We start from the raw sequence: 22,059 nt of genomic DNA on the forward strand, positions 1-22,059 counted from the left end.
TAAAATTCATTATTTCCCTCTTTAAAATTTTTCTGCTACATGTAATATCATTTCCTTGTTGGACAATGTCTGAAAACCAACTAAATAACATTCCCTGACCTTATGGCATTCCGTGGATTTTTGATCTTTAATATGATCTGTTTTGAAGATGTCCATCCCATGGGGAAAATTGGCAAGGTGACATTTGTACAACAGAACCCCTAAAAAATTATTGACCTGCCTGGAATTGTTCTGTGGAAGTGTAGCCATTTGGAAATGCATTGCCTCCATTTCCCAAAAGCATTGTAGTATCTAATCTTTCTTTCAGCTGAAAGTTGTTCTGGCTCCCTGCATAGAAGTTTTGATACTTCTGGATCGTCTTTGCTACCTCAAGGAACAGGTATTTTTGCATTATATTTTACGATACCTAAAGGCTACATCAGTGAAATGAGGCTATTTCAGTCAATTTATTACTGTGCAGACCAAAAGTCTCTGCTGCAGAATTATTATTCTCATCATATTTGCAAAAGTATAAGCATTCATTCCATTTAGTATAAACATATGCCCAGCAGATGTTTTTATTTTCAGCAAAGCAACAACAGTAAAGTTTATGTTCTTTTAATTGTGTGGTAATTACTCATCAATAGGCAGTAAAAAATAAATTAATTAAATATGCAGCAAATCTCATTTTATACAACATATTGAGATATTTAATAATTAAAAAGAATATTGGAAATGCTAAACAAATATTGTGCTGTTCATGCTAGAACTTCCAATGAATATGTTTTAGAACATATAATTTGAGAAATTTTGAATTAGATCCAAAATGTTTATGATTTCCTTTTACTGTTTCTTAATTAAGATCAATGATGAGAGAGGGTGCACTTTTGCCAACTGTATGGGTCAGCTGAGGTACATTTGACTAACATACAGCCTGCATATATTTTATGAGTATAGACCTGGGATATAATAAGCAAATGCTACTACATTTGCTTTGTAATGATTTATATTACAGTGCTTCTTCTAACACTAATTTTGAACTTGGCCCGTTTAACTCAGAAGCAGCAGTCATACTTTTTCTGCACCAGTAAACATTTTTCACACAAAAAAATAATTTGCAAGGAGGAAATGGTAGCATCTTGCAGCCTCTGCTCTGGGCCATGGTCAAAATAAAATTCTAAAAGAAAACTTACACTCATTCATGTGAATAGCTGTGTTTTTCCACCATAAACCTTTCATTTTAACAGCTCCATTTTATCATAAGTGAAAACTCACTTTATTCTCTGCCACGGTGCACTTGGAACAACTGAGTTGTAGTAAATGTATGCTTTTGTTCTGACTGGTATTTTTACAGAGAGGCAATTTGAAATATTTAAATAATGATGTATTTTCCCAAATGCCAACCAGCTATAAATCACACAGAGATCTGTATGATTTCCAAGGCGGGAGATCAGACTTGCTGGATTTAGCACTGATTTACCTTTTCTAAGTGTAATATATGCATCAATTTAATCTGGTACTGGTTGATTCACAAAATGTGTTTAGGAAGGAAAACCAGAAATTATAAAAGCCACATGCGACATGATGACCAGGTCCAGCTGGCCTGATTCATTTGAAAAGTCAGTTAATTAGCTTCAGGAGTAGAATGTGCTGCATAAAATGAGTATCACTTGATCCTAAATTTCTTTGCTCTAGTTCAACCAAACAACAAACTTTATTGATGAAGGGGGTGGGAAGCTGTCATTTGACAGTGCCAGAAATAATTTAATTACTTTAAAATGCACCCTGTTATGGGTGTCCCTTCTTTTTCCACAACAAACTTTCCCTGATTTTCTTGTTAGATTGGTTTTCCCACTTTGCATTAAGGATAATTTTTTTTTTAATTTTGTATTTCAAAATATGGATCTATTACCATATCTTAGCTTTTAAGTCAAACACATTTTTATGTACTTCAATCATATATCATTTTACAGGAAAACATTGCCTGGTCTGGACTTGTGAAGTTATTTGATCCTGTGAAGTCTCCCAGATGCTATGCAGTTATTGCTCTGAAGAAACAGTCATGTTCTTAAGTGGAAGCAAATTTCAGAGAGTTTGAAAATTCTGAACTGATACTGCTGTTTCCTCCCTTTTATTCTGCTGTTTTTAATTGTTTCCTCAAGTACACTGTTTGCTTTTCAGCTGCAAAAGAAAATGCAAAGCCTCTTTGAACCTTCAGAAATAAATATCTCCTTTTTAAGTGTGGTTGCTTCCTTATGTCAGTTACTAAGCAATGTTGAACATCTGACTTTATTATAAAAGTTACAACCCATACTATGTGATTATTATTTAAAATAATGTTTATGTTTCTTCTTTGTGAGGCATTATGCTTATGTATCAATATCTCTTGATATTTCTAATCAGAAGATTATACTTTCTCAGTGGCTGGTATCAGCAGTCTCAGACTAGGCTCACCATTTTTCTTTTCTGGATTCAGATGGTGCAGAATATAAACAGAAGAATAACCTTCACTGTAAACAAGAGGCTTGTAGACTAAATAGGATCTTTTTACATCCTGTTGTCCAGGTCATCAGGACCAGCTTATATAGAGAGCAGTGTAGAAGAGCCTAGATAGTGACTACCTGCAAAGAACAGTTTTGTGTTGACTCCTTCTTCCTTCAGGCATTTTCCTGGCATGCACTTCTTCGCCTGTCACTCTGAGAGAAAAAAAAAAGCGTGTGCTCTAATCCAGTGGGAGATTTCCCAGTGCTTAAGAATCAGCTGCCCTGCTGGGATTCACTCCTAATCCTTGGGTTTATCGAAAAGCTATTATCTGGCCCAAATCTGTTGGGTATAAACACTTTGGTACCCAAGTGAATTGAAACTTTCTAGGCAGTTTCTTGTTGGCAGTGCTGCATTCATGAGCGGAAATTTTATTTGTTGATGCATTTATCTCAGTGGGTTGTTTAATTAAAATTGCAGATTTTCCATCAGTTAAAAAAAAAAATAAATGTTTCTATTCTAAGTCCTAGTGTTTTTATTAGAATTTTCCAGCATATATAAAATATAATTAGCTACCAGTGGACAGAAAAAAAAAGGGCAACAAATAAGTAATAAGTAGAGCATTAAAGAAGAGGGAAGAATACAACTTTGGTGAGTGGATGATGAGAATTACAGAAAATATTTTTATATTAATTGTAATAGTGCTAGTCATGGGGGTCAGACTGAGATGGAAATGTGAGTAGGAACTAATCTTACTCTGTTTCAATATGCAAAATATAATACAGGCTTGTGAACGTGGCCATCCAAGAAAAAAGAAGTAAGGTATTTTTCTGACAAGTCACATCTTTCTGGATGTGTTCGCTTGGAATAAATTCTTTGTCTGTGTGTGTGTGTGTGTGTAAGTTCACTGCTGTCTATTTTAGAACTCCCAGTCCTTATTAGCTGCATGGTTCCAGTATGAGCTTCTCACATTGGTTTTGTCCCAGTACGTTGAATCCTTAGAGCTGCTGAACATCTTCAATACTCGAGGAAATTAACAGAAGTTGCAGGTGCTCACAGCATCTTTGGCGTAGAGCTAGAAAGAGAAAATGAGGCCTTCCATATATACCACTTTTTGCTATGTAGGGAGTACTGAGGAAACTAACAAGCTGCTGAATTCTTTTCCCAGGAGAAGAATCAAAAGAAGTAAAATTCTTTCCTAAGCTCTAAGCATCTGGTCGGAAAAAAACAGTAATATCTGATATAAACAGGCAATCTAAATTACATGATGTTTAAAAGAAAAAAATAAGCAAAAATCTTAGAAAAATAGATTTTATTATATTATGTTCTACAAAGATATGATGACTAATTATTAGCAAAGTGTTAGAGGGTTGTCATCCCAATCTTATGTGCTGTTGGAAAAAATGTACTTGGGGAAGAAATTGCCTTTTTTCTGTAATGAATTCTGCTTTTTCAGAACAAATACTGAAAAAGAAGCATATATGATGTCCAAACAAAGCAAGCACAGTTTCTCACTGACACCAAGGGTTTAAAAGTACCCTGTTATGGTCAAAAAATACTTATTTCAGCAAGCCCCATCTGGTTTAAACTGAACACAGTCGAAATTGCTAAGGGTATACAGACTATTGTTAATTTTGTGTGATATGTGCGTAATGCTAGAGAAACTAAAAGTTAAATTTTTATTACTATCTTAAAAGGACATTTGCAACAGTTTAGAAAAACAAGCACTTCTCTTGGATTAGCACAAATTCTTTTCTGCTGATTCAAAAAGGTCTGAATAAATTTGCATTCCCCCCCAGCAACTTCTCGGGCTCTTTCAGTACTTTTCATGCACTTTGTAGTCTATGCAGGCGAAGACAGACGTGATGTGCTTCGTAGAATAATAACTATCAAGAGGTTTATATGACGAGTTTGCATTCAAGCAAAGTCAGTTGCTGTCTGCTCACAAAGCTGTTTTGAAGCTTTGGATGCCTGAATACCTATGAGTTATTGTTTACAAAATTGAAAAATCCCTGACAGTAATCAAGATGAATAAACCCATTTTTCTTCATGGTTACTGTCAGAAGTTCTTCCATAATGTAAACTGTATCCTAAGTATGATAAAGTCTTTTGATAGGAAAGAATCTCCATTTTCTTTTAGTGTGAGAGACTGCTATCTATCTCAATATGCTCCTGAAGGAACAGTGGATATACCTGTTTTCCTGATCCAGAATCAGCCTGATGCTGTTTGTGGCACACCTATGCATTTTGTAGCAGGTTTTGAGTGTTTTGTTTATTTTTCTTAGTGCTGAAATCTGTTCTAATATGGAGGAACAGGAGTATATGCAGGGTATGTGTGCAACCATAAAATCCAGGAGATTGCTGTAGCCCTAAGATCTCTGAGTCTGCTTTTGTCACAACAAACTTTAATTCTGCAGTTCGAGTGGTATTTGTCAGGGGTCAGTATTGGGGCTGGCACTGTTTTACATCTTTGTCAGCAGCATGGACAGTGAGATCATGAGCACCCTCAGCACGTTTGTCAATAACACCAAGCTGTGTGGTGCAGTTGACACACTGGAGGGAAGGAATGCCATCCAGAGGATTTTGACAGGCTTGAGAGGTGGACCTTTGTGAACCTCATGTAGTTCAACAAGGCCAAGTGCAAGGTCCTGCGCCTATTTTGAGGCAATCCCAAGCACAAACACAGGCTGGGTGAAGAATGGATTGAGACAAGCCCCAGGGAGGACAAGGGGGAATGATCTTAAGCTGAAGGAGGGTAGGTTTAGATTAGATATTAGGAAGAAACAGCAGCAAGGCGCAGGAAGAGGTTGCCCAGACAGGTCGTGAACTCACCATCCCAGGAGGTGTTCAAGACCAGGCTGGATAGGGCTCTGAGTAACCTGGTCTATTGGAAGGTGTCCCTGCCTGTGGCAAGAGGGTTGGAACTTTAAGTTCCCTTCCAACCCAAACCATTCTACAATTCTATGAATCTGAGTCTGATTCATGACTAGAAACATCACACCACAAAGCAATTTTGTGCTGTTTTATTTTCTGGGATTCTAGTTTCAAGGTTTTTTCTGATTAACTATTAGGTGTTCTTTTTACTCTAAATTATCTTCTTCGTTTGCATTATTCATTACTGTTAAAATGCTTACTATCTGCTTGGACTTGTCTTAAAATGCTTAGAGTTGACATGCTTTTGCTATGTCTTGGTGGAGTTAAAATATTAAGACTCTATAACTGTATGTCCTATGATGGCATAAAATCTGCACAGGAGAAGCATGCTAAATGTATTTGGCGTGGTGGCAGATGTCTTTTTGATGATTGTAGTACTTATTAGTTCAGGTTTACTTATTTCCTAAGAACTGTGGGTCCCTCACTTTAAAAAGGACATGGAGGTACTAGAGTGTGTCCAGAGAAGGGCAACAAGGCTTGTGAGGGGTCGCTCAAATATGTCTTATGAGGCTTGGCTGAGGGAGCTGGCACTGTTTAGTCTTGAGGAGTGGCAGCTCAGAGGTGACCTCATCGCTCTCTACAGCTGCCTAAAAGGGGGCTGTAGAGGGTGGGGAATGGTATCTCCTGCCATGCCTGCAGTGAGGAGACTAGAGGGAGCAGCCATAAGCTGAGACAGAGGAGATTCAGACCAGATACTAGCAAAAAAAAAAATTTCACTGATAGGGTATTCAGGCACTGGAATAGGTTGCTGTCCTGGTCCAGTAAGAGTCAGGAGTAATCGATCGGTTTCCCCAATGTGAATTAAGACACAAACGAGGTCAAAATACCATTAGGGAGTGAGAGTTTATCATTGGTTACCCAGGGGGGAGAGAGAAGGCTTAAAAGGAAAGTTAGAAACAGAAAAGGGGGGAAGCAAGGAAGATTTGGGATGGTGCAGCAGAGAGTCACCAGCATAGGTCCAGCAGCATCCTGATGATCCTTAGATGTCTCTTCTTCCGTGGTGAGTGTGCACCATGCTCTGGATGCTGGTCCTGTTTATAGGACTCTGTCAGGCACTGACTGGTCAGTTTCTCTGGAGCTGAGCAATTCTCAGCCTCTGATCTCAGTCATGGACAATGGTGGACAATGGTACCTCAGGGTCTACTCAGCTGGAGAGGATGTCGATCATTCTCTGGCAGATGGCTCGGCAGCCAGGGGGTGTAGGTGGTGGACAGTGGTGACTTGTTACCTGGAATGTCGGTCGTTATCTGTTAGTTGGAGGATTTGGGTGGAGGACAATGTGCCTCTTATCTCAGCGACTGGAGACACCCTGTGAATCAACAAACCTTGAGACAAACAGTCCAGGGGTCCTGTCTTCAGACTCCTTCATCAAAGCCAGGCAATGGAGAAACAGACGTTTCTAAAAGGTCCCTTACATTTGCCCTGGGAGATGGTGGAGGCATCTGGATCTGCTGCTGGGCAATATGGTTTAATGGTTTAGGGATTACAGTGGTAGTGCTAGGTTGATGGTTGGGCTGTATTGCAGCCTTGATGATTGTATGATTATGTGATTATATTGTCAGATATCACTGATACTAAGGGCAAGTGGCAAAATAGAACCAGCTCCAAGCAAGTCATGCCTGCTTACATGTGAAGTAGCCAGCTTAGTGCAGTGCTTCAAACTTCCTTTTCCCTGGGAAGTAACTGAACACTCAGTCTTTGTTAGCGTCTTTTATTTATCACATGCATCTTAGCATTCTTACTGATGCATGTCCTCCTTCTTACTGATATATATATCCTAGTGCTCTGAAAGAAGGAGAATCCATGCTAGGCTGTGAGCCATGAAGAATTTTCAGTGTTCACAGTCAAATCAGAACTGAAATATAGTTGCCCAGACACTTAAACTGGCTGCCTGACCCTTTAGAACTGTGACTTTAGCTCCTTTATTTTCTGAGATCCGTTCAAATTTTAGTTTCCAAAATTCCCATACTTCCTGCCAAATAAGAACATGACCTAATTCTCCGGGATCCAGCTCCAGTTCCCTTACCATCTGAAACGACCAACTTAGATTTGTGGATCTATACACTGTATCCCCAGGCAACTGCTGAATAAGTTGGTTTCTTTGAATTTGCTTATCCCTGCTTGTTACCTCTGTCAATGTTGTATTTCAGTGTAGTCTAAGAAAAAGAGTAAAATTCTTCAGAGATTTAGGGTGCCTCAGAGAAGTTATACCACAGTTATGCTTCTTAAAGCCTTGAGATTAATTCCTGATGATCAGAAAGATTAATAAGCACCAGACATCCTGAGAGGCATAGGTTATTAAAAATTACTATGCACAATATCTTCTCAAGTGTTTTTTTTTTTATTCAAGAGCTCTGAGGCATTTTCTTCACTGGAATTTCAGAGCACATTTTCTTTAAACTCAAGTATCCAAGGAAACCCACCAGCATAATGAAGATTGGCCTCAAACTGTTCAAACTTGCTGTTGTACACCGATCTTTCTAGTATGCACCTGCATCCTCTTCAAGGCTGTCTGCAGTGTTGGTATCAAACTGGAAATAAACAGACACTTGTCTCACCATCACAGTGATGCTGCTCATGAAATCTGCAAAGAATGATATTCTACTCTGCTTTATATTAAAAGGCAACAGAAGTCTTAGAATGGGTATGTCCAACATTCAGAGATTTCTCTTGATATCATCTTTGAAATCCATTTAACAGATGTCTTCAGGCAGTTCAGTTTGTGAGTTCCTTCAGTCACTAGTGACTATCATTAATTTGTCTGCAAAATTTTGTCCTGTGGTTTATGTTCCGGTGCTGGTTCTTGGCTGCTGGTTGGGGTTAAACCACGATAGTTCCACAGGTGGACCTTTCTTATAATACAGTTTTTTCACTCATCCAGACAATTAATTACTTCAACTAATTGCTTCAACTTCTATGTTTGGGGGGTTTTATTTTTGGTTTACAGCAATTTGAAGTTGTTCTATCCAAGTGGAATCCTTCTATATACTATCATTTCCTCACAAAAGCATTTGAAGTAAATCAGAAAATGGTTTCTATATTGCCAATTAAATGTAGAAGAAATTGAAAGTGTACTGCCTAAGTGTGTTCTTGGGCAGGAAAGCACAGTATATTTACAGGTTACATCATGAGGCACACTGGGCCAGAATTTGTTAAAGTCACAAACACAAAACACATAGGCAAGATTATATGGACACAATATCTCAAAGATTTGCAGTTACTGTAAAGTATATTACTGTTCTTTATAATCTGTGGGAAGACATGTAATTACATTATTCAAACAGAATGCAGGAAAGCATGAACTTTCAGTAAATAAACAGGAGATTCAGGTTTTAAATTTGCCTAGCAATTTAGCTGCAAAAGTGACATTTTTTTAGGGCAACAATCTGATATACTGTTCACCCCAGGAAATCAAGCTATTTTCTACAAAACATTTTTTTCACCTGTTGTATAGTCCAAGTCTATGCTTGCTTTTTTCTTTTTTTAAAATATTTGATCATAAAATTATCTGCTTTCAATCTTTAGCAATTACAGTCACAGTGGTTATGTATAGTAAGCAAGGACTTTCCATTTCTTCTTGTATGTAACACATCCTAACAAGATACAATTATTTAATATCTTTGTTTAATATTAACAAAGACTGTCCAAAACCAAAACATCACTTCTATATTTAGCTATAGTTTATCTGTGGATTAAAAAATTCTGCATGTGAAACCTGTGAAGCTTTTAAGTTTTCATTACAAAATGCTCAGTTTTATATCTCTTTCTCTTTCCATCTGGACCAATATGAACTTGTTCATGTAGATAGAGATGTTGTCAGGGCAGCTGGTATTGGGTTTCACATGGAATTTATCAAGAAAATCAAGATGCAGTAAATCTACTGAGCCAACAGACCGGATTGTTAGGCTGAGGCTCAGATTGCTTTAACACACCATCAACTCATTCATGAATCACTGATGAAAAGAGCAAAGCTGTCTGTTTACTGAATAACTCGGTACTGTCTGGCACAGAAGGAGAAAATTCCAAATAAGAAAGGAGCAGTGATCACCTCTCCTGATTATACAAACCTTCAGAAACAATAATTAAAATGTACAGTTGTAAATCTATGTTGTTTATTACACCTCCTATTATTAGAGTAATGAATAAAGACTGACCACAGAAGCAACCATGCTGTTTCTCAACTATAAATCCTACATTCAGTTGCTAGTCTTAGAACAGCTGAAGTCATCAAGAGGACACACAGATGTTAAAAAGTGCAGAAAGAGCTGTACATTACTTGAATAAATATGCCATTTACTAACCTTTTTATACTCTGAGGCATGGGTATCAATTCAAAGAACACAACTCACAAAACACTCAGTGAGCAGCATATAAACCAAGTTTTATTAATTTTAAGCTCTTCAGTGTTTATTGGCAGACTATTAGGAGGTAGTAAGTGTTATAAGGTTGATTTCAGCAAAATTGTTGCTATGCTGTTAATGATTAAAAATTGTAAATATAAGCAAATTAAAAAATGCAAGCCCTTTCACAGAAATTTTAGTATTAATTTGAGATTATGAATAATGGTACAGAGTCACATAGTGAAAGCGAATATGGTTAAGATTACCCCTAGACAAGTCCTTGATTTAAGTAAAAAATGTCAGTCCAACAATGTAGTGAAGACCTGGGTCACGTTCGTTTGAGTCACTGGCTAATTTCTGTTGATTTCCATGGGAGCAAGCTTGGATACAAAAGTATCTGCTGAAGACAAACAGTGTGGCTGATCAAATATCTTTTGTACAAGGACAGTTCCAAATTTACATTTCTGAAGGCAAAGAGATTGTGTATGCTTCCTTTATCTGTACGTACTGAAGTTGAACAGTATAGAAATTATTGTGAACAGTATAGAAATTATTGTGAACACTGGTTCATCATTGAAATCTTCCTGACATGTAGTAAGAGAAGGTTCAAATGGCTTTATTGTTCATTTATTTTATTTCAGATATGGGTTTAATGCATAAAAACTCTCAGGATTTTATTTTCTCACTACTCCTTTAACAATGAGGGCACTGATTACAGTGATACAGAATTAAATGGCATTTATTGTTCCTAAGAATAACTGGAGTGTCACAGCCTGTACATGCACTGAATCCAATGATAAAATTCCCACAAACTCCACTATAATTGGTTTTATGAATAAGGAAAGCAAGATTTAGTCTTAACTCTTAAAAAAAGCAATACTTGTTACAGTCCTTTAAGGGAATATCTTCATAGCAAGATTTCGCTTTGTATTTGTATTCACTTTTCATTTTCATCTGTATTTCCCTCCTCCTTTCCTCTGTGCAGAAATTTTATAGAACATTGTAAAATAAAGAACTGAATTTCTGTAAGTGGTATGTTTCCCCAGTTAGCCACCCCTATCAGCACTTTGCAGACAGTGCATCCCTTATTCATGAACTAAGTGTTAAAGAAAGGAATGCTAATTAATAACTTTCTGCACAGCCCATGAGTTTGATACAGAACCTAGGAATGTAGACTGTGAGACAAAAATTTTCTTTGATTTTTCCAATTCCATTTAAGATGTATTTTAAGAATGGATTTCTATAGAAAACATTCTTAAATATGATTTTATTGAAAATATTTTACATCAAGTCTTAAAAATTATGTAGTCAGAGGTAGGAGCTAAGTGAAGAATTAATATTTCAAGTTGTCAGTGAGGATAATTTAAGAAAAAAATTCCTGTTATGATTTAGCATTTAGCTTTAAGACATTAATTAATTAAGAGTAAAATATATCACAATTATTCCCTCACTTCTGGTGTATTATTGAAATATTTCAGCTTCATATATTGCTGATTTACGTTGCCTTGGCAAACTGCACCTAAGTTTTTGGAAGAGCAAATCCAGGAACATTCATGTTTTCACTAATTGGTGTTTTACTGTTCTATTGAATGAAATAGAAGTGTATGATGTGGTAAATAATGTAGTGTTTCTCCATTAAACGACTGCCAAAACACATCTGAATATATGCAAAAGATTACAGTTCACAGTAAGCACTTAGTTTCTTTACCAATTTGTCATCAGAAGTTAATGCCAACTTAATTCACTACTTTGTAGTCAGTTAAGGTTCAAGCTTTACATTCTGGTTCTCCAGCTCAGGAAAGGAAAGAGAGATACATGTAAAACTGCAATATTATTACTTTGGGTCCTAGAGGTTGTACAAACCTGTTAGTGTGGTATTACCCCAAGTTAATTCTGTGCTCTGCAGCATCAGGCAACTGTGGTGAAGCAATGCTCTGATATGGCTCTACTCCTGCACAGTCCAGGGGAGAAGCAGGACTGTGCTCTGGGCATCAAGTCTGAGTTTTTGAGACAGGAGAATGGTCTAGACAGATAAAGAAGGAAAAGATTTATTACTTCTGTTCTCCCACCCACTCCTTGTGTTATGCCTTCAAGTGCTGTGGGCTGTTTTCTCTTACTGTGTAAGGGTAGCAATGAACAGCTCACACAGTGTTTGAGGGTCAAGCACAGCTCCTGCAGATCTCTTTCTTGTAATTGGTGCCTGGGACATGCTGCCACCATATTCTGGATAATTCCCTTTGTGGAAATCAGCTTGATTTGTACCTGTTATGTCCAGTCCTTGGCACGAGGAGCCTTATTAATTCAATGGTGTGGTCAGTCATTTAGGGACCAGTTCTTTTCTACAGGGAACTGTGGCAGGATTTAATTTCTCTTCTAGGAGAAGTGTCAGTGTGCTTTGCAGTATAGGGGGGTGCACTGTTCCAGGTTGTTCTGACTGGATTTTATTGAACAAGAGTGCTTCCCTTGAACAGTGAAATCACAGGCTTGTCATTGAACATCACAATACATATTATCATTCCCAAGTTGCCTAGAGGACATTATTAAAAGGAAAATAAATAAATAAATAAATAATCTCAGTTTCTCTTCAGACAGGCGAGTGTTTTTATGTGTGATAAATCATAAATATCCCCCTTTGTTGGCAGAAGGGCATGTACACTATCTACATTATCACTACATTTGCATTCTGACAATCCTCTTCACAACAAAATGTTCTTCAAAGTGCCTTTCAAACGCTGACCTCCACTCTTGAAACATCTCCTCAGGGCAGCTATCTTTTTGTATTAGAAATGTCATTTTTATCTTTAATATTCAATTTCCATGGACTTTTCACCTGTTCTTTTTGGTTTATTTTCTTCAGTTGTGTGATAATGGAGTGTTTGAGAGAAGTACCAGTTGAACGAAAAGTTTGCAACATATATTTTCAAATATTTTAAATAAGCTTTCCTATAGAAAAGAAATCTGAATTTTGTTTTGTAGATGCTGAGAATGTCTGTGCCCATTACAAACAGTTTTAGACTTACAAAGTTATATGTCAGTATATGCAGTGGCTTCTTTCAATTTGTATGGCTTACAGAAACAAACCAGTGATGTGCTGAGCAACATGAAATCCCAAGGTCTGCTCTCCCAAAAACCAAAGCAAATTATTCTAGACAAGCAGCTTTATGTAAGACACAACAATGAAAACATGAAATCCCAAATGTTTGCTGTGAAAGCTAGCCACAGACCTATTAATATTTTAAAGCTCACTCTTTTTTGTAATCTTTTTTTTTTTCTAATCAATATATCTCCAATGAAAGCAACCTTAGAAGTGTTTAGATTCAATTCCTGAAAAATTATGTATTTCTTTGTTAGCTTAAGATGCCAGGTTTTTTTACCTCAGCAATTTGCTGCTCAGATGCCCTAAAATGCAGACAGGTAAGAAATTACTTCCCATACAAAACAAGGATGCTTCAGTAAACACTGTCAGAAGAATGCTACAAAGCATTCTCATTTTCTGAAGTGAATGTCATCTTTCCTTGTAAAAAGAATATTTTGTTCCATCACATGTCTATATCCTACATAGAAGAACAAGAAAACATTGCAACAGACTGATAAATTTGACTTTTCACTTGGTTTATGTGAATTCTGCTCCTAAGTATATTAACCACTCAAATTTAATCTAAACCCTGTTTGAAGACCTAAAAATCAGTCTGCAGGATTCCTACATGATTCTGTGTCATTGCTTGCTGCTGAATCCCCCCTCATGTGAATTGTACTAGCAGATCATATGTGTTGTCTTGAAGGATACTTTAATTTCTTCAGGGAATAGCTATTGGTCTGCAGATGGTTCACAAATGGTATGAAATGTTTATTTACATTTTCCACTGCTTTGTTTTGTGACTGGATAATTTTTGCAGTAAAGCAAGGTCTGTTTGCACAGACATTGGTTGATCTGTTTAGCCTCACTACTTTAGTCTTGTTTAGGCCATGAGGCACTTCATTGTAGTACAAATAAATAGGGGATATCTTAGAGGATCATGATCTAGAACAGCAAGAATGGCAAATTGAAGGAGGGGATTAATGATGGGATATGAATTGGGAACTATATTTCTGATAACTATAAGGGCAACTGATCAAAATTAGCAGTCATAACTACTCACTTAATGAAGAGCATTTACAAAAGTATTTATGGAATATGCACACCAATCAGGCACAAGCAAAGCCAAAAAAAGACATTTTTTAATCAATTAGTTAAAATAAACACTTCTGAAACATATTTACCCCAGGCTTTTCTGCAAGATTAATTTGGCATGTGTAATATACACATTTAATATTTATACTCATATCGTGATCAAATTAAGCATGCCATGAACAAAGAGCAGAGAGGCTAGGATGGAAATTCAGACATTTGATGCCAGAAAGAATGTTGCATGATCAGACTGAACATTCAAAGAAAGTGCATAAAAAAATAGCTAAATATGTAGTGATTGGACATACCACAGGATGTTTTGGAAACACAGCAACAGCAGCAGTGGAAACTTTTTAGGCTTTGTTTAGCTGAAACAGAAAACAAAAGCAAGACCAATTTAATTAATTGATGGAAAAAGTATGTTGACCATTTGGAACATAGCAAACATAAACCAAAATAATTGAACAGAATGTAAATGAGAATTGTTTCCAGTTAGTGTATCTATTTTTGCACATTGTATGCTCAACAGAAAGTTTTATAAATAATTATCTCCAGTGGGAAAACTCTAAGCCAACTTGGTGGGTGTTAAAGATGTGAGGCAATATGTTTGGCTCAAATCTGCTTGAATATAACTATTTGATTTACAAAAACTGCTGTGTTTGTACTGTCATGGTGTGTACACACCTTGCAGCATGATGCTTTGCACAGCAGAGTAATGAATTTCTGTCATTGATTCTACTGTGTCTAGATCTATATTTCAGTTTTTACAAATATGTCAGGATTTGATAAAGGTTGCAGGTTTTAGACAAAGCCATAATAATATTTTCTCATTTCTCTGTTTTCATTTTCAATCTCATTTTTTCAGTTCTGGAAAAGAAAGTCACCTTGCCTTTTTGTATTGTTTTAGTAAATATTCCCACTGCTCTCTGTTGAATATGAGGTAACACTGCCATGCAAGGAATATCTTCTCAATTTCAATCTGTTATATCAATCATTAATGCAAATCTAAACATCATTATGTAGTAACCCCAAGAGCCTTTTTCTTCCCATTTCCCATTCCCTTATGCAAACTTGTTTTAATGCTGGAGTACTTAGGGAAGAAGAAGTTGTTGAAAATCCTTGTTGTCTTTTCTTAGAATGTATTTTCTGCCTGTTTTATTTTCCCTGATCACTTCTGTGACAAATCCAGGGAGCTGTTCCCACTCAGATCTGAGCAAAGACTGCTTTATCCTATCAGATCAGGCATTCAGATGTCAGTGTTATTAATGGTGATAAAAAAAATCTGCTAGTTATTTGTTTATATTAATGTATTTTCTGCTTTCTTCACTGCATGCTTTGCCTCAGTCACTGTTTGAGTAAGGTAATACTTGTTGAAGAGATTCTCCTGCAGCTGCTTGACTCCAGGTACTGGTATTTTAAGGAAAACTGCCAGATGTGATTTCATAGTGCTGTACCTGAATGCAGAAAATACTGGCAGAGGAAGAAGTTCCTATGGTCTATGGCTCTGTCTTCTCCTGTGCTAAAAACCTTCCATGCACCGGGAAAGTCACTTTTACCACCCTGTTGTGTGAAGTGTTGTGTGTTAGCAAGTTGTAGACAAGGATGTTTGTGGTAATATTTTATAACCACTTCTACCGAGAATGTATAAATTATACCAGTTTTGACCAGTTACAAACTTAAAAGTAAAATTCTTACATTTGCCAAGAAAATAAGCTTAGATTCTGCTAGCTTTCCCTTCTCTCAGATTTTACTTTTGTGCCTATGTACTCATAAACATGTGTGGTATTATTATACATCTATATATATGTATAAAATTCTACCTGGACATTAAAAGTCTTACTGGGTAAGAAAATTATGAATTCAAAGTGCTGAACTATAGATTGCTCTTGGTCCACTGGAATTTGTTGAACTATGGGCTCAGGTTCCATGGAGCCCTCTGTTAACCTTGTGACTTACTCCAGTCCAAAGCACTGTCTACACTGTAGCTTCTTAAAAACGGAAGTGCTTGTGACAGAGACTTATTGTTCAAGCTCAGTGTGGATTCCTTTCCCCTGAAGAAAACTTGTTGTTATGCCACCGTAATTGCAGAACAATGACAATGTCACCTTGCCAGGTTTCTGGCAATTTTCCAGTCTTCTAAGCTTTCAGACCTCGGAAATCCATTTAGCTCCTCACAGAATATAAATTTTAGTATTTGCACATGGATTTAGTTTACAACTGAATGTTTCCTGTTCAAAATCCACAATGTTTTTTCTCCAAATCCAGACAGAATACCTGTGAAGTTCAGAGAAAATCTGCAGAGCTCTCTTGTGAGAGTAAGGAAGGGAGATGCTACAGTGCCATCTAACAAGGGATGGAAAGAATGAGTTTTAAACTGATGTGCAGTAAATCACTGACTGTCACAGATAATCATTTTTTCTGTGCTCCCCCCATGGCCTCCCATGCCTCTGTACACAATTTGGCTTTGAAGGCACAGTTCCACACCTCCCATCTCAGCTCTCACAAAGTTGTCTTCCAGCTCCGTCCACAGTAACTCACAGCATACAACCTTTCAGTGAACACAGTAATGAGCACAAAGGCAGCAGGAAGATGAGCATAAATATGGGATGAATGCTCACTTCAGCCCATTCTAGTTCAGCATTGTCTCTGTATCCTGCTTGCCACTCAACTCCACTCATAAGACTCCCACCCCTGCATCCTCAACTCTCATGGAATCCATTGCTTATGCATCCAAGGGCACTCAGGCTTCAAGGCATTGGGATGCTTTTATGCAAAAGTGATGGCACAGAAGGTGACAAGTTGTCAGAGAGCCAACTAAACTGTGGGGAAGTTTGATAGCCAGTCTGACTAATAGGTGAGCTTCACCCACTAGAATCAAAAGGGCTAAATGATCCCTTGAGAGCCTTTACAGGCCCATGTCTTTATGTCTTTATCCCAATGTATCATCATCCTAATGTTTTACTTTCCTTGTCAAATCTGGAAACAGCAGTTTACGCTACGTCAGGTTTCAAATCTTCCCAGTCATCTAGTCAGCCACTAAGGCCTTTTGTAAATTCTGAAATAAGGTTAGTACTGGCATTCATAGTGACATAAATAATATGTTCATAGGTGTTTGTTCCCAGTTTTGACCCTAAGCATATCGAAATACATTTCCACACCTGTTTTGTAAATGGGATAATGAAGACAAATCTAAGAAACTGTGTTCTGCAGAAGAGACAAAGGGGAAATAGATGCTCTCCTCCTACTTATCAGCTTGCTCACTTTGAGGACAATTACGTCCACCTTTTCATGACAGAGTTTCTGAAGAAACCTGAAGGTTAACATGCAACCTTCTCCCTGCCTACAGCAGTGACTTCATAGATTAAAACTACTATATAAATTAAAGGCATACCTCACAGGAAAAAGTAAATCAGTAATAATTAAGGAGCATTCTAATACTTGAGTTTGAACATCTATCTAAATATATACTGACATTCATCAAGTGTGTATTTCAATTGGCACTCAGTTGATAATGCAATTCTGGACTCTGTAGGCAGGGAAAAAAATTTACAGACTAATGAGAAACTTATTAGAAAATGCACAAAAATGTTTAAACCTTTATATCAAGTATCAAGAAGACCTGTAGCATTGTGTATGGAGAAAAATACACATCTTGAGCTTTGACCAAGGTTCTTTTGTGTAAGTTCCTTAAACTAGTGGGGAGTTACAGATTTCATGTACCCTTGCAAAAGCTGCAGGGAATGCATTGTACTCTGCTGAGGCTCACATTACACCATGCTGTCAGCTTACAGCTCAGGCACTGAGGTCATGGTCTGACTGCATGTTAGAGTCAGGTTTAGAGTCTATAGTGCAAGATCAAAAATCCCACAGTGCAAAGGCAGCATTAACACCATGTTGTGTGCTCTTATTTTTATGGAATGTGTATGTATGACCACACCTGATCTGGATCAAAAGTGTATTACTGGGTGATCTGGAAATCCATTGATCAAGTGTTAATGACTAGGATATTGCAACCTAAACCAGACATTTGTCAAGCACTTTGATACTTATGATTCCTAATTGATGCAGGATGCCAGAAGGAAAATGAACTAAAAAACCCACCAAAATACCAAACCAAAAAAACCCAAACTTGAATAATAAGTAGAATTATTTTAAAATATCTGAAATTTTAGAGAGATGTGTAGTACATTAAGCAGAACTTGACTGTCTCTACAAACACCAGGACAGAAAAGTCAGGCTCTGAGACCCTCACAGAAGCAGAGGAATGCACTGCTCCATGTTGCATGAAATGAGAGGGACAAGTGTTCTTAATCAGAGAATGAAAAGAGAGGATACAAGACTTTCTGACTTACAGAGGGCTGAAACACCTCAGATTTAGGAAGCTTAGTTTCTGTACAGCCAGTCATGTTGGAAATCTGAAATACAATACAGTAATTAATAGGGAATCCAGTTTCAACTTTCAAAAAATGTACTTATTTACTTTGAAGCACTGAAGGTATTTTTGACACAAAGTATGCAAAAGATATTGTACTACTGCAATGGGAAAAAAGGAAAGCATGTGGAGATTAAAATAAGCATACATGAAGCAGTTCCATGTATTGCAATAAACAACACAATGTCTGGCCTTCAGAAGAAAATGCAGAAACTGTAAGTAATTACACCATGTTATCAGAGTTTACCAGTGCCAGAAGAGCATGAAAAGAGAATGAAGAAACAGGAATTTTTGGACATCATTGCATCAGAAGATGAATTAGCCACCAGTCCAAAAGCAAAGGAAACATTTATTCATTTTAAGCTGGACACAGGTGCACAAGCCTGTGTGTTGCCAGAAACCATGATATTATAGCTGAAAGAAAAGCCACAGGTAGTAGAATGTAAATTCAGGGTTAAATATGAATGATCTCTCACCTAGTAAGAAAGGAAGGAAACTAAATATGTAGGTAAAAATAACTTGGAAACATCACAATTTCTGAAAAACAAACAAACAAACAAACAAAAAACATTCATTTTTGTATATTATCTTTTCAATAAGATGCATTGTTAAAAGAAACAAAATACCGAGGAAGAGTTTAAGGATGCTTTCCAATAGATAATGTAGTTCTCAAAGGAGTATGTGCCAGGTCTAACAGAACTGACAGTTCACACTTCCAGCACAGTTCTACTTAGTGTTAGGGATCCACACAAGATGTCTTAGCTGGCAGAAAAACCTGTGAGCAAGACCAGAAACTCTGTATTGTTCCAGACGGTACCAAATATATAGATCTAAAACCTCTCAATTTGAGCATAAGGGATAGAAGGAAGGAATGAACGTGGTAAAGCATACAGGCAGCCCCTTGCAAGGCAGTGTCAAGTCTCCTGTAACTCCCAGAGGCATGTGTAGATCAGAGGCCACAGGGACCAGAGCAGAGGCTGTGCCTGCTCAGAGCCAGAGCCAGAGGCTGCCACTTTGCCCCACCACCCAATGGCCAAATGCAAGTCTGGTTGTGCACAGCAGCAGAGCTTAAACACAGGTGTTTGAGGTGGCTATTCAAGAGGCACTTCTGAGTAATGGGCTAGAAACACTTAAAAAAACCAAGCCCAAGTTGTTATGAGCCTAAAGGCAAAACCTTTTGGATTGCCCATTGATGATAAGGGAAGATGATTCATTCATATGTATGAGAAAATACACTTACAACCGGCAACAGCTGTTCTCACAGGACATGTCCATATGGTATCTCAAACTATGTCTGTTTATTGTCTATTCTAGTGAAAAGGGAGAGCTCAGGCTTGGGAAGAAGGTTTGCAAAGCTTACAGTCATGAGGCTACTTCTCTTCTCCAAAAGAGATGTCCTTATCATTCCTGTTCCATGGCTCTGTCTCAGGGACCTGATGGCAGCAGGGTCCTTGGAGTCCTGACCCCCTCACCCTGCTCAGGGCCCAGCTCCCCATGTCAGCCTGCAAGGGCTCCTCCCAGAGTCCCAGCACCCCATGTCAGCCCCCAAAGCTATCAGCCTCTGCCCCAGCAACACTGCAGCAGCATTGGTCTTCAGCTTCCCACAGCCCTGCCATGCCCAGCCATGGAGTCCCACCAAGCTGGCCCAGCTGCAGGCCCATGTCCCAGCCTCAGCCCCATCCCCAGGGAGAGCCCAACACCCAGGGCTGGGGCTGTCCCCAGCTCCTCTGCTCCTGGCTGACCCTGCGCTGCTGCACCCAGGAGCCCTGGCCACCCCCAGGACCCCAAACAGCATCCAAAACTATGACAGTTGACACAGTCCAGCACCACTCCAGAGCTGCTTCATTATGAGTTTAGCTTGAATCCTCTTACTGCTGCCTATCAAAAGAGTTGTGGTCTCTAGTCTAGTTGTGCACCGCTGGCAGCTTACAGATAGATGGGACAATATTTTGAAATTTTCTGCCTCCTCAACATGATTTTCAGTTGTTGATTTTAAGTTTACATTCAGCTGGGGAAAAAGAATGGTGAGGAATTAAAACTCCTAGAAGCACTTCAATAACCAGAGTCCATAACCTCTGAGCATGGGGACTTAGTTCATGGCTTGCCACTCAGCTCAAAATAGGGCAGGGTTGAAGGAGCTCTCTGCCAGGCTTCTCCACTGCAAAATCAGAAAAGGATTTGCTGAATAATGGATCTCTGTGAGAAACTGAACTGCGTTTTATCTGGTATCTGAGCATCTGGAGTTGGAGTTCCTTTTCCTCAGAGGCCAGCCTATTTGTGTTCAGAATTTTAGGGACTGCAATTTTAGGCACCCAGTCCTAAGTAGTATCTGAGAAAGTTAAAGGATGGCAGAATCATGCATCCATATACACAGTAAACCATCTACATCTCACCAGTGTGAAAATTCCACAGACAGGATTTACTTTCCATAGTCTATTTATATTTAAACTGTTATTCGTACTGGACTTCCTGAAACAGGTCTATGGTTTTCCCCGCAGAAAATTAGCAGGGACTACTGACATCTTTTAAAATGCAGGTAGCAGGTGTTATAATCACATAATAAATTAGGCCAGAAGGGATTTCTGGAGGTCAGTCCTCAAAGCATGGCTAAATCCAAAGTCAAAGAAAAGCTGAGATGAAGAAGACACAGCAGTCTTCATTTATAATGTGAGTGGCCAAAACACAGCAGGTGGTGGGAATTCTGTATACCCTTCCTCATATCTGGGGGAGTTACAGCAACCACTATGCAGTGACAAAAGGAGAAGACAAGAGAAAAGAGAGATAAACGCTTGTTTCTCCTGGTCTTCTTCTGAAGGAGTTGCTTGATTCACCTGTGTGCTGTGTGGAGTGCAGGAGTTTCAGATGTGCTTTGAGAACATCTCCCAGAGTGGTGCAGCAGCCTTGTGCAGGGTGTCTGAATCCCATCCCTCTAATCCTAATTTAGATCTAGCAGCAGGCGCAGACAGCACTGCTCAGCCCTGCCAACAAGAAATACGTGTGCACATGCCAAGAATAGGAGCTACGGATATTGAGGGAAAGACTGTGTTGCAAACAAGAGTGCCTACAAAGTTTAAGCAAGTCCAAGGTCTGCTAGCAGCTGTGCAGAGATGTACAGGGTTATTTTTTTTTTATATTGGCACTTCAACGTGACCTAAATTTCATCTGAAACGGTGCCTTTCCCTGGTGCCTGTGGTGCCACATTGTTACTGAATGTAAGACAGCCCTGTGTTTATACAGGTTTGTCTCTGCAAGTCCTTAGCAACACTTGATTGCCGCACTTGCCCTTCCAAATTCTGTTTTCAAATTATAATTTAGAGAATAACTTGCTGACCTAGTACATGTGGAATCGCTTCTGTGAATGACTATGAAAAAAAAGGCCGCATTTTTTTCGCCCCGTTTTTTACTTGTAATTGTCAAATTGCTTGAGGATGATGTTCTTCGTTTCTCTTAATTATCATTGCAAAAAAAAATTATGTCAGTCTTTATTGGAAAACCGCTAGTTAAAGTCTTCTAAATTGCTTTTGCAAAGGAATTGTGTACTGCTTTCTATACCTCTAGCACCTGATTTGTGTGCCCAGAACACATGCTTCATTAGCCCCTTTCACGAGCTAAGCGTCTGCTGCTCCAAATGTAATGCAAATCACTTTTTAATGGTCACATTGACTAGATAGGAAACGCTTTTGTTGGAGCTATGACTCGTCGTTAATTAAGTCAATTAGCATGTG

General features: G+C 38.2%; 1 protein-coding gene across 1 annotated transcript in view; it reads left to right on the plus strand.

The window, feature by feature from the left end:
* LOC103808760 (methyltransferase-like protein 25) overlaps window positions 1-2,500 on the plus strand; it is a 50,759-nt gene extending 48,259 nt beyond the window's left edge. Inside the window, 2 exon segments of the mRNA XM_009081564.1 lie at window positions 308-379; window positions 1,953-2,500. Coding sequence (XP_009079812.1) covers window positions 308-379; window positions 1,953-2,051 — 171 coding nt within the window. The 3' untranslated portion in view covers window positions 2,052-2,500.
* Window positions 2,501-22,059: the final 19,559 nt, after the last annotated feature.

The sequence above is a fragment of the Acanthisitta chloris genome, unplaced genomic scaffold (assembly GCF_000695815.1).
Source record: "Acanthisitta chloris isolate BGI_N310 unplaced genomic scaffold, ASM69581v1 scaffold9889, whole genome shotgun sequence".
In the NCBI taxonomy this organism is placed as follows: Eukaryota; Metazoa; Chordata; class Aves; order Passeriformes; family Acanthisittidae; genus Acanthisitta; species Acanthisitta chloris.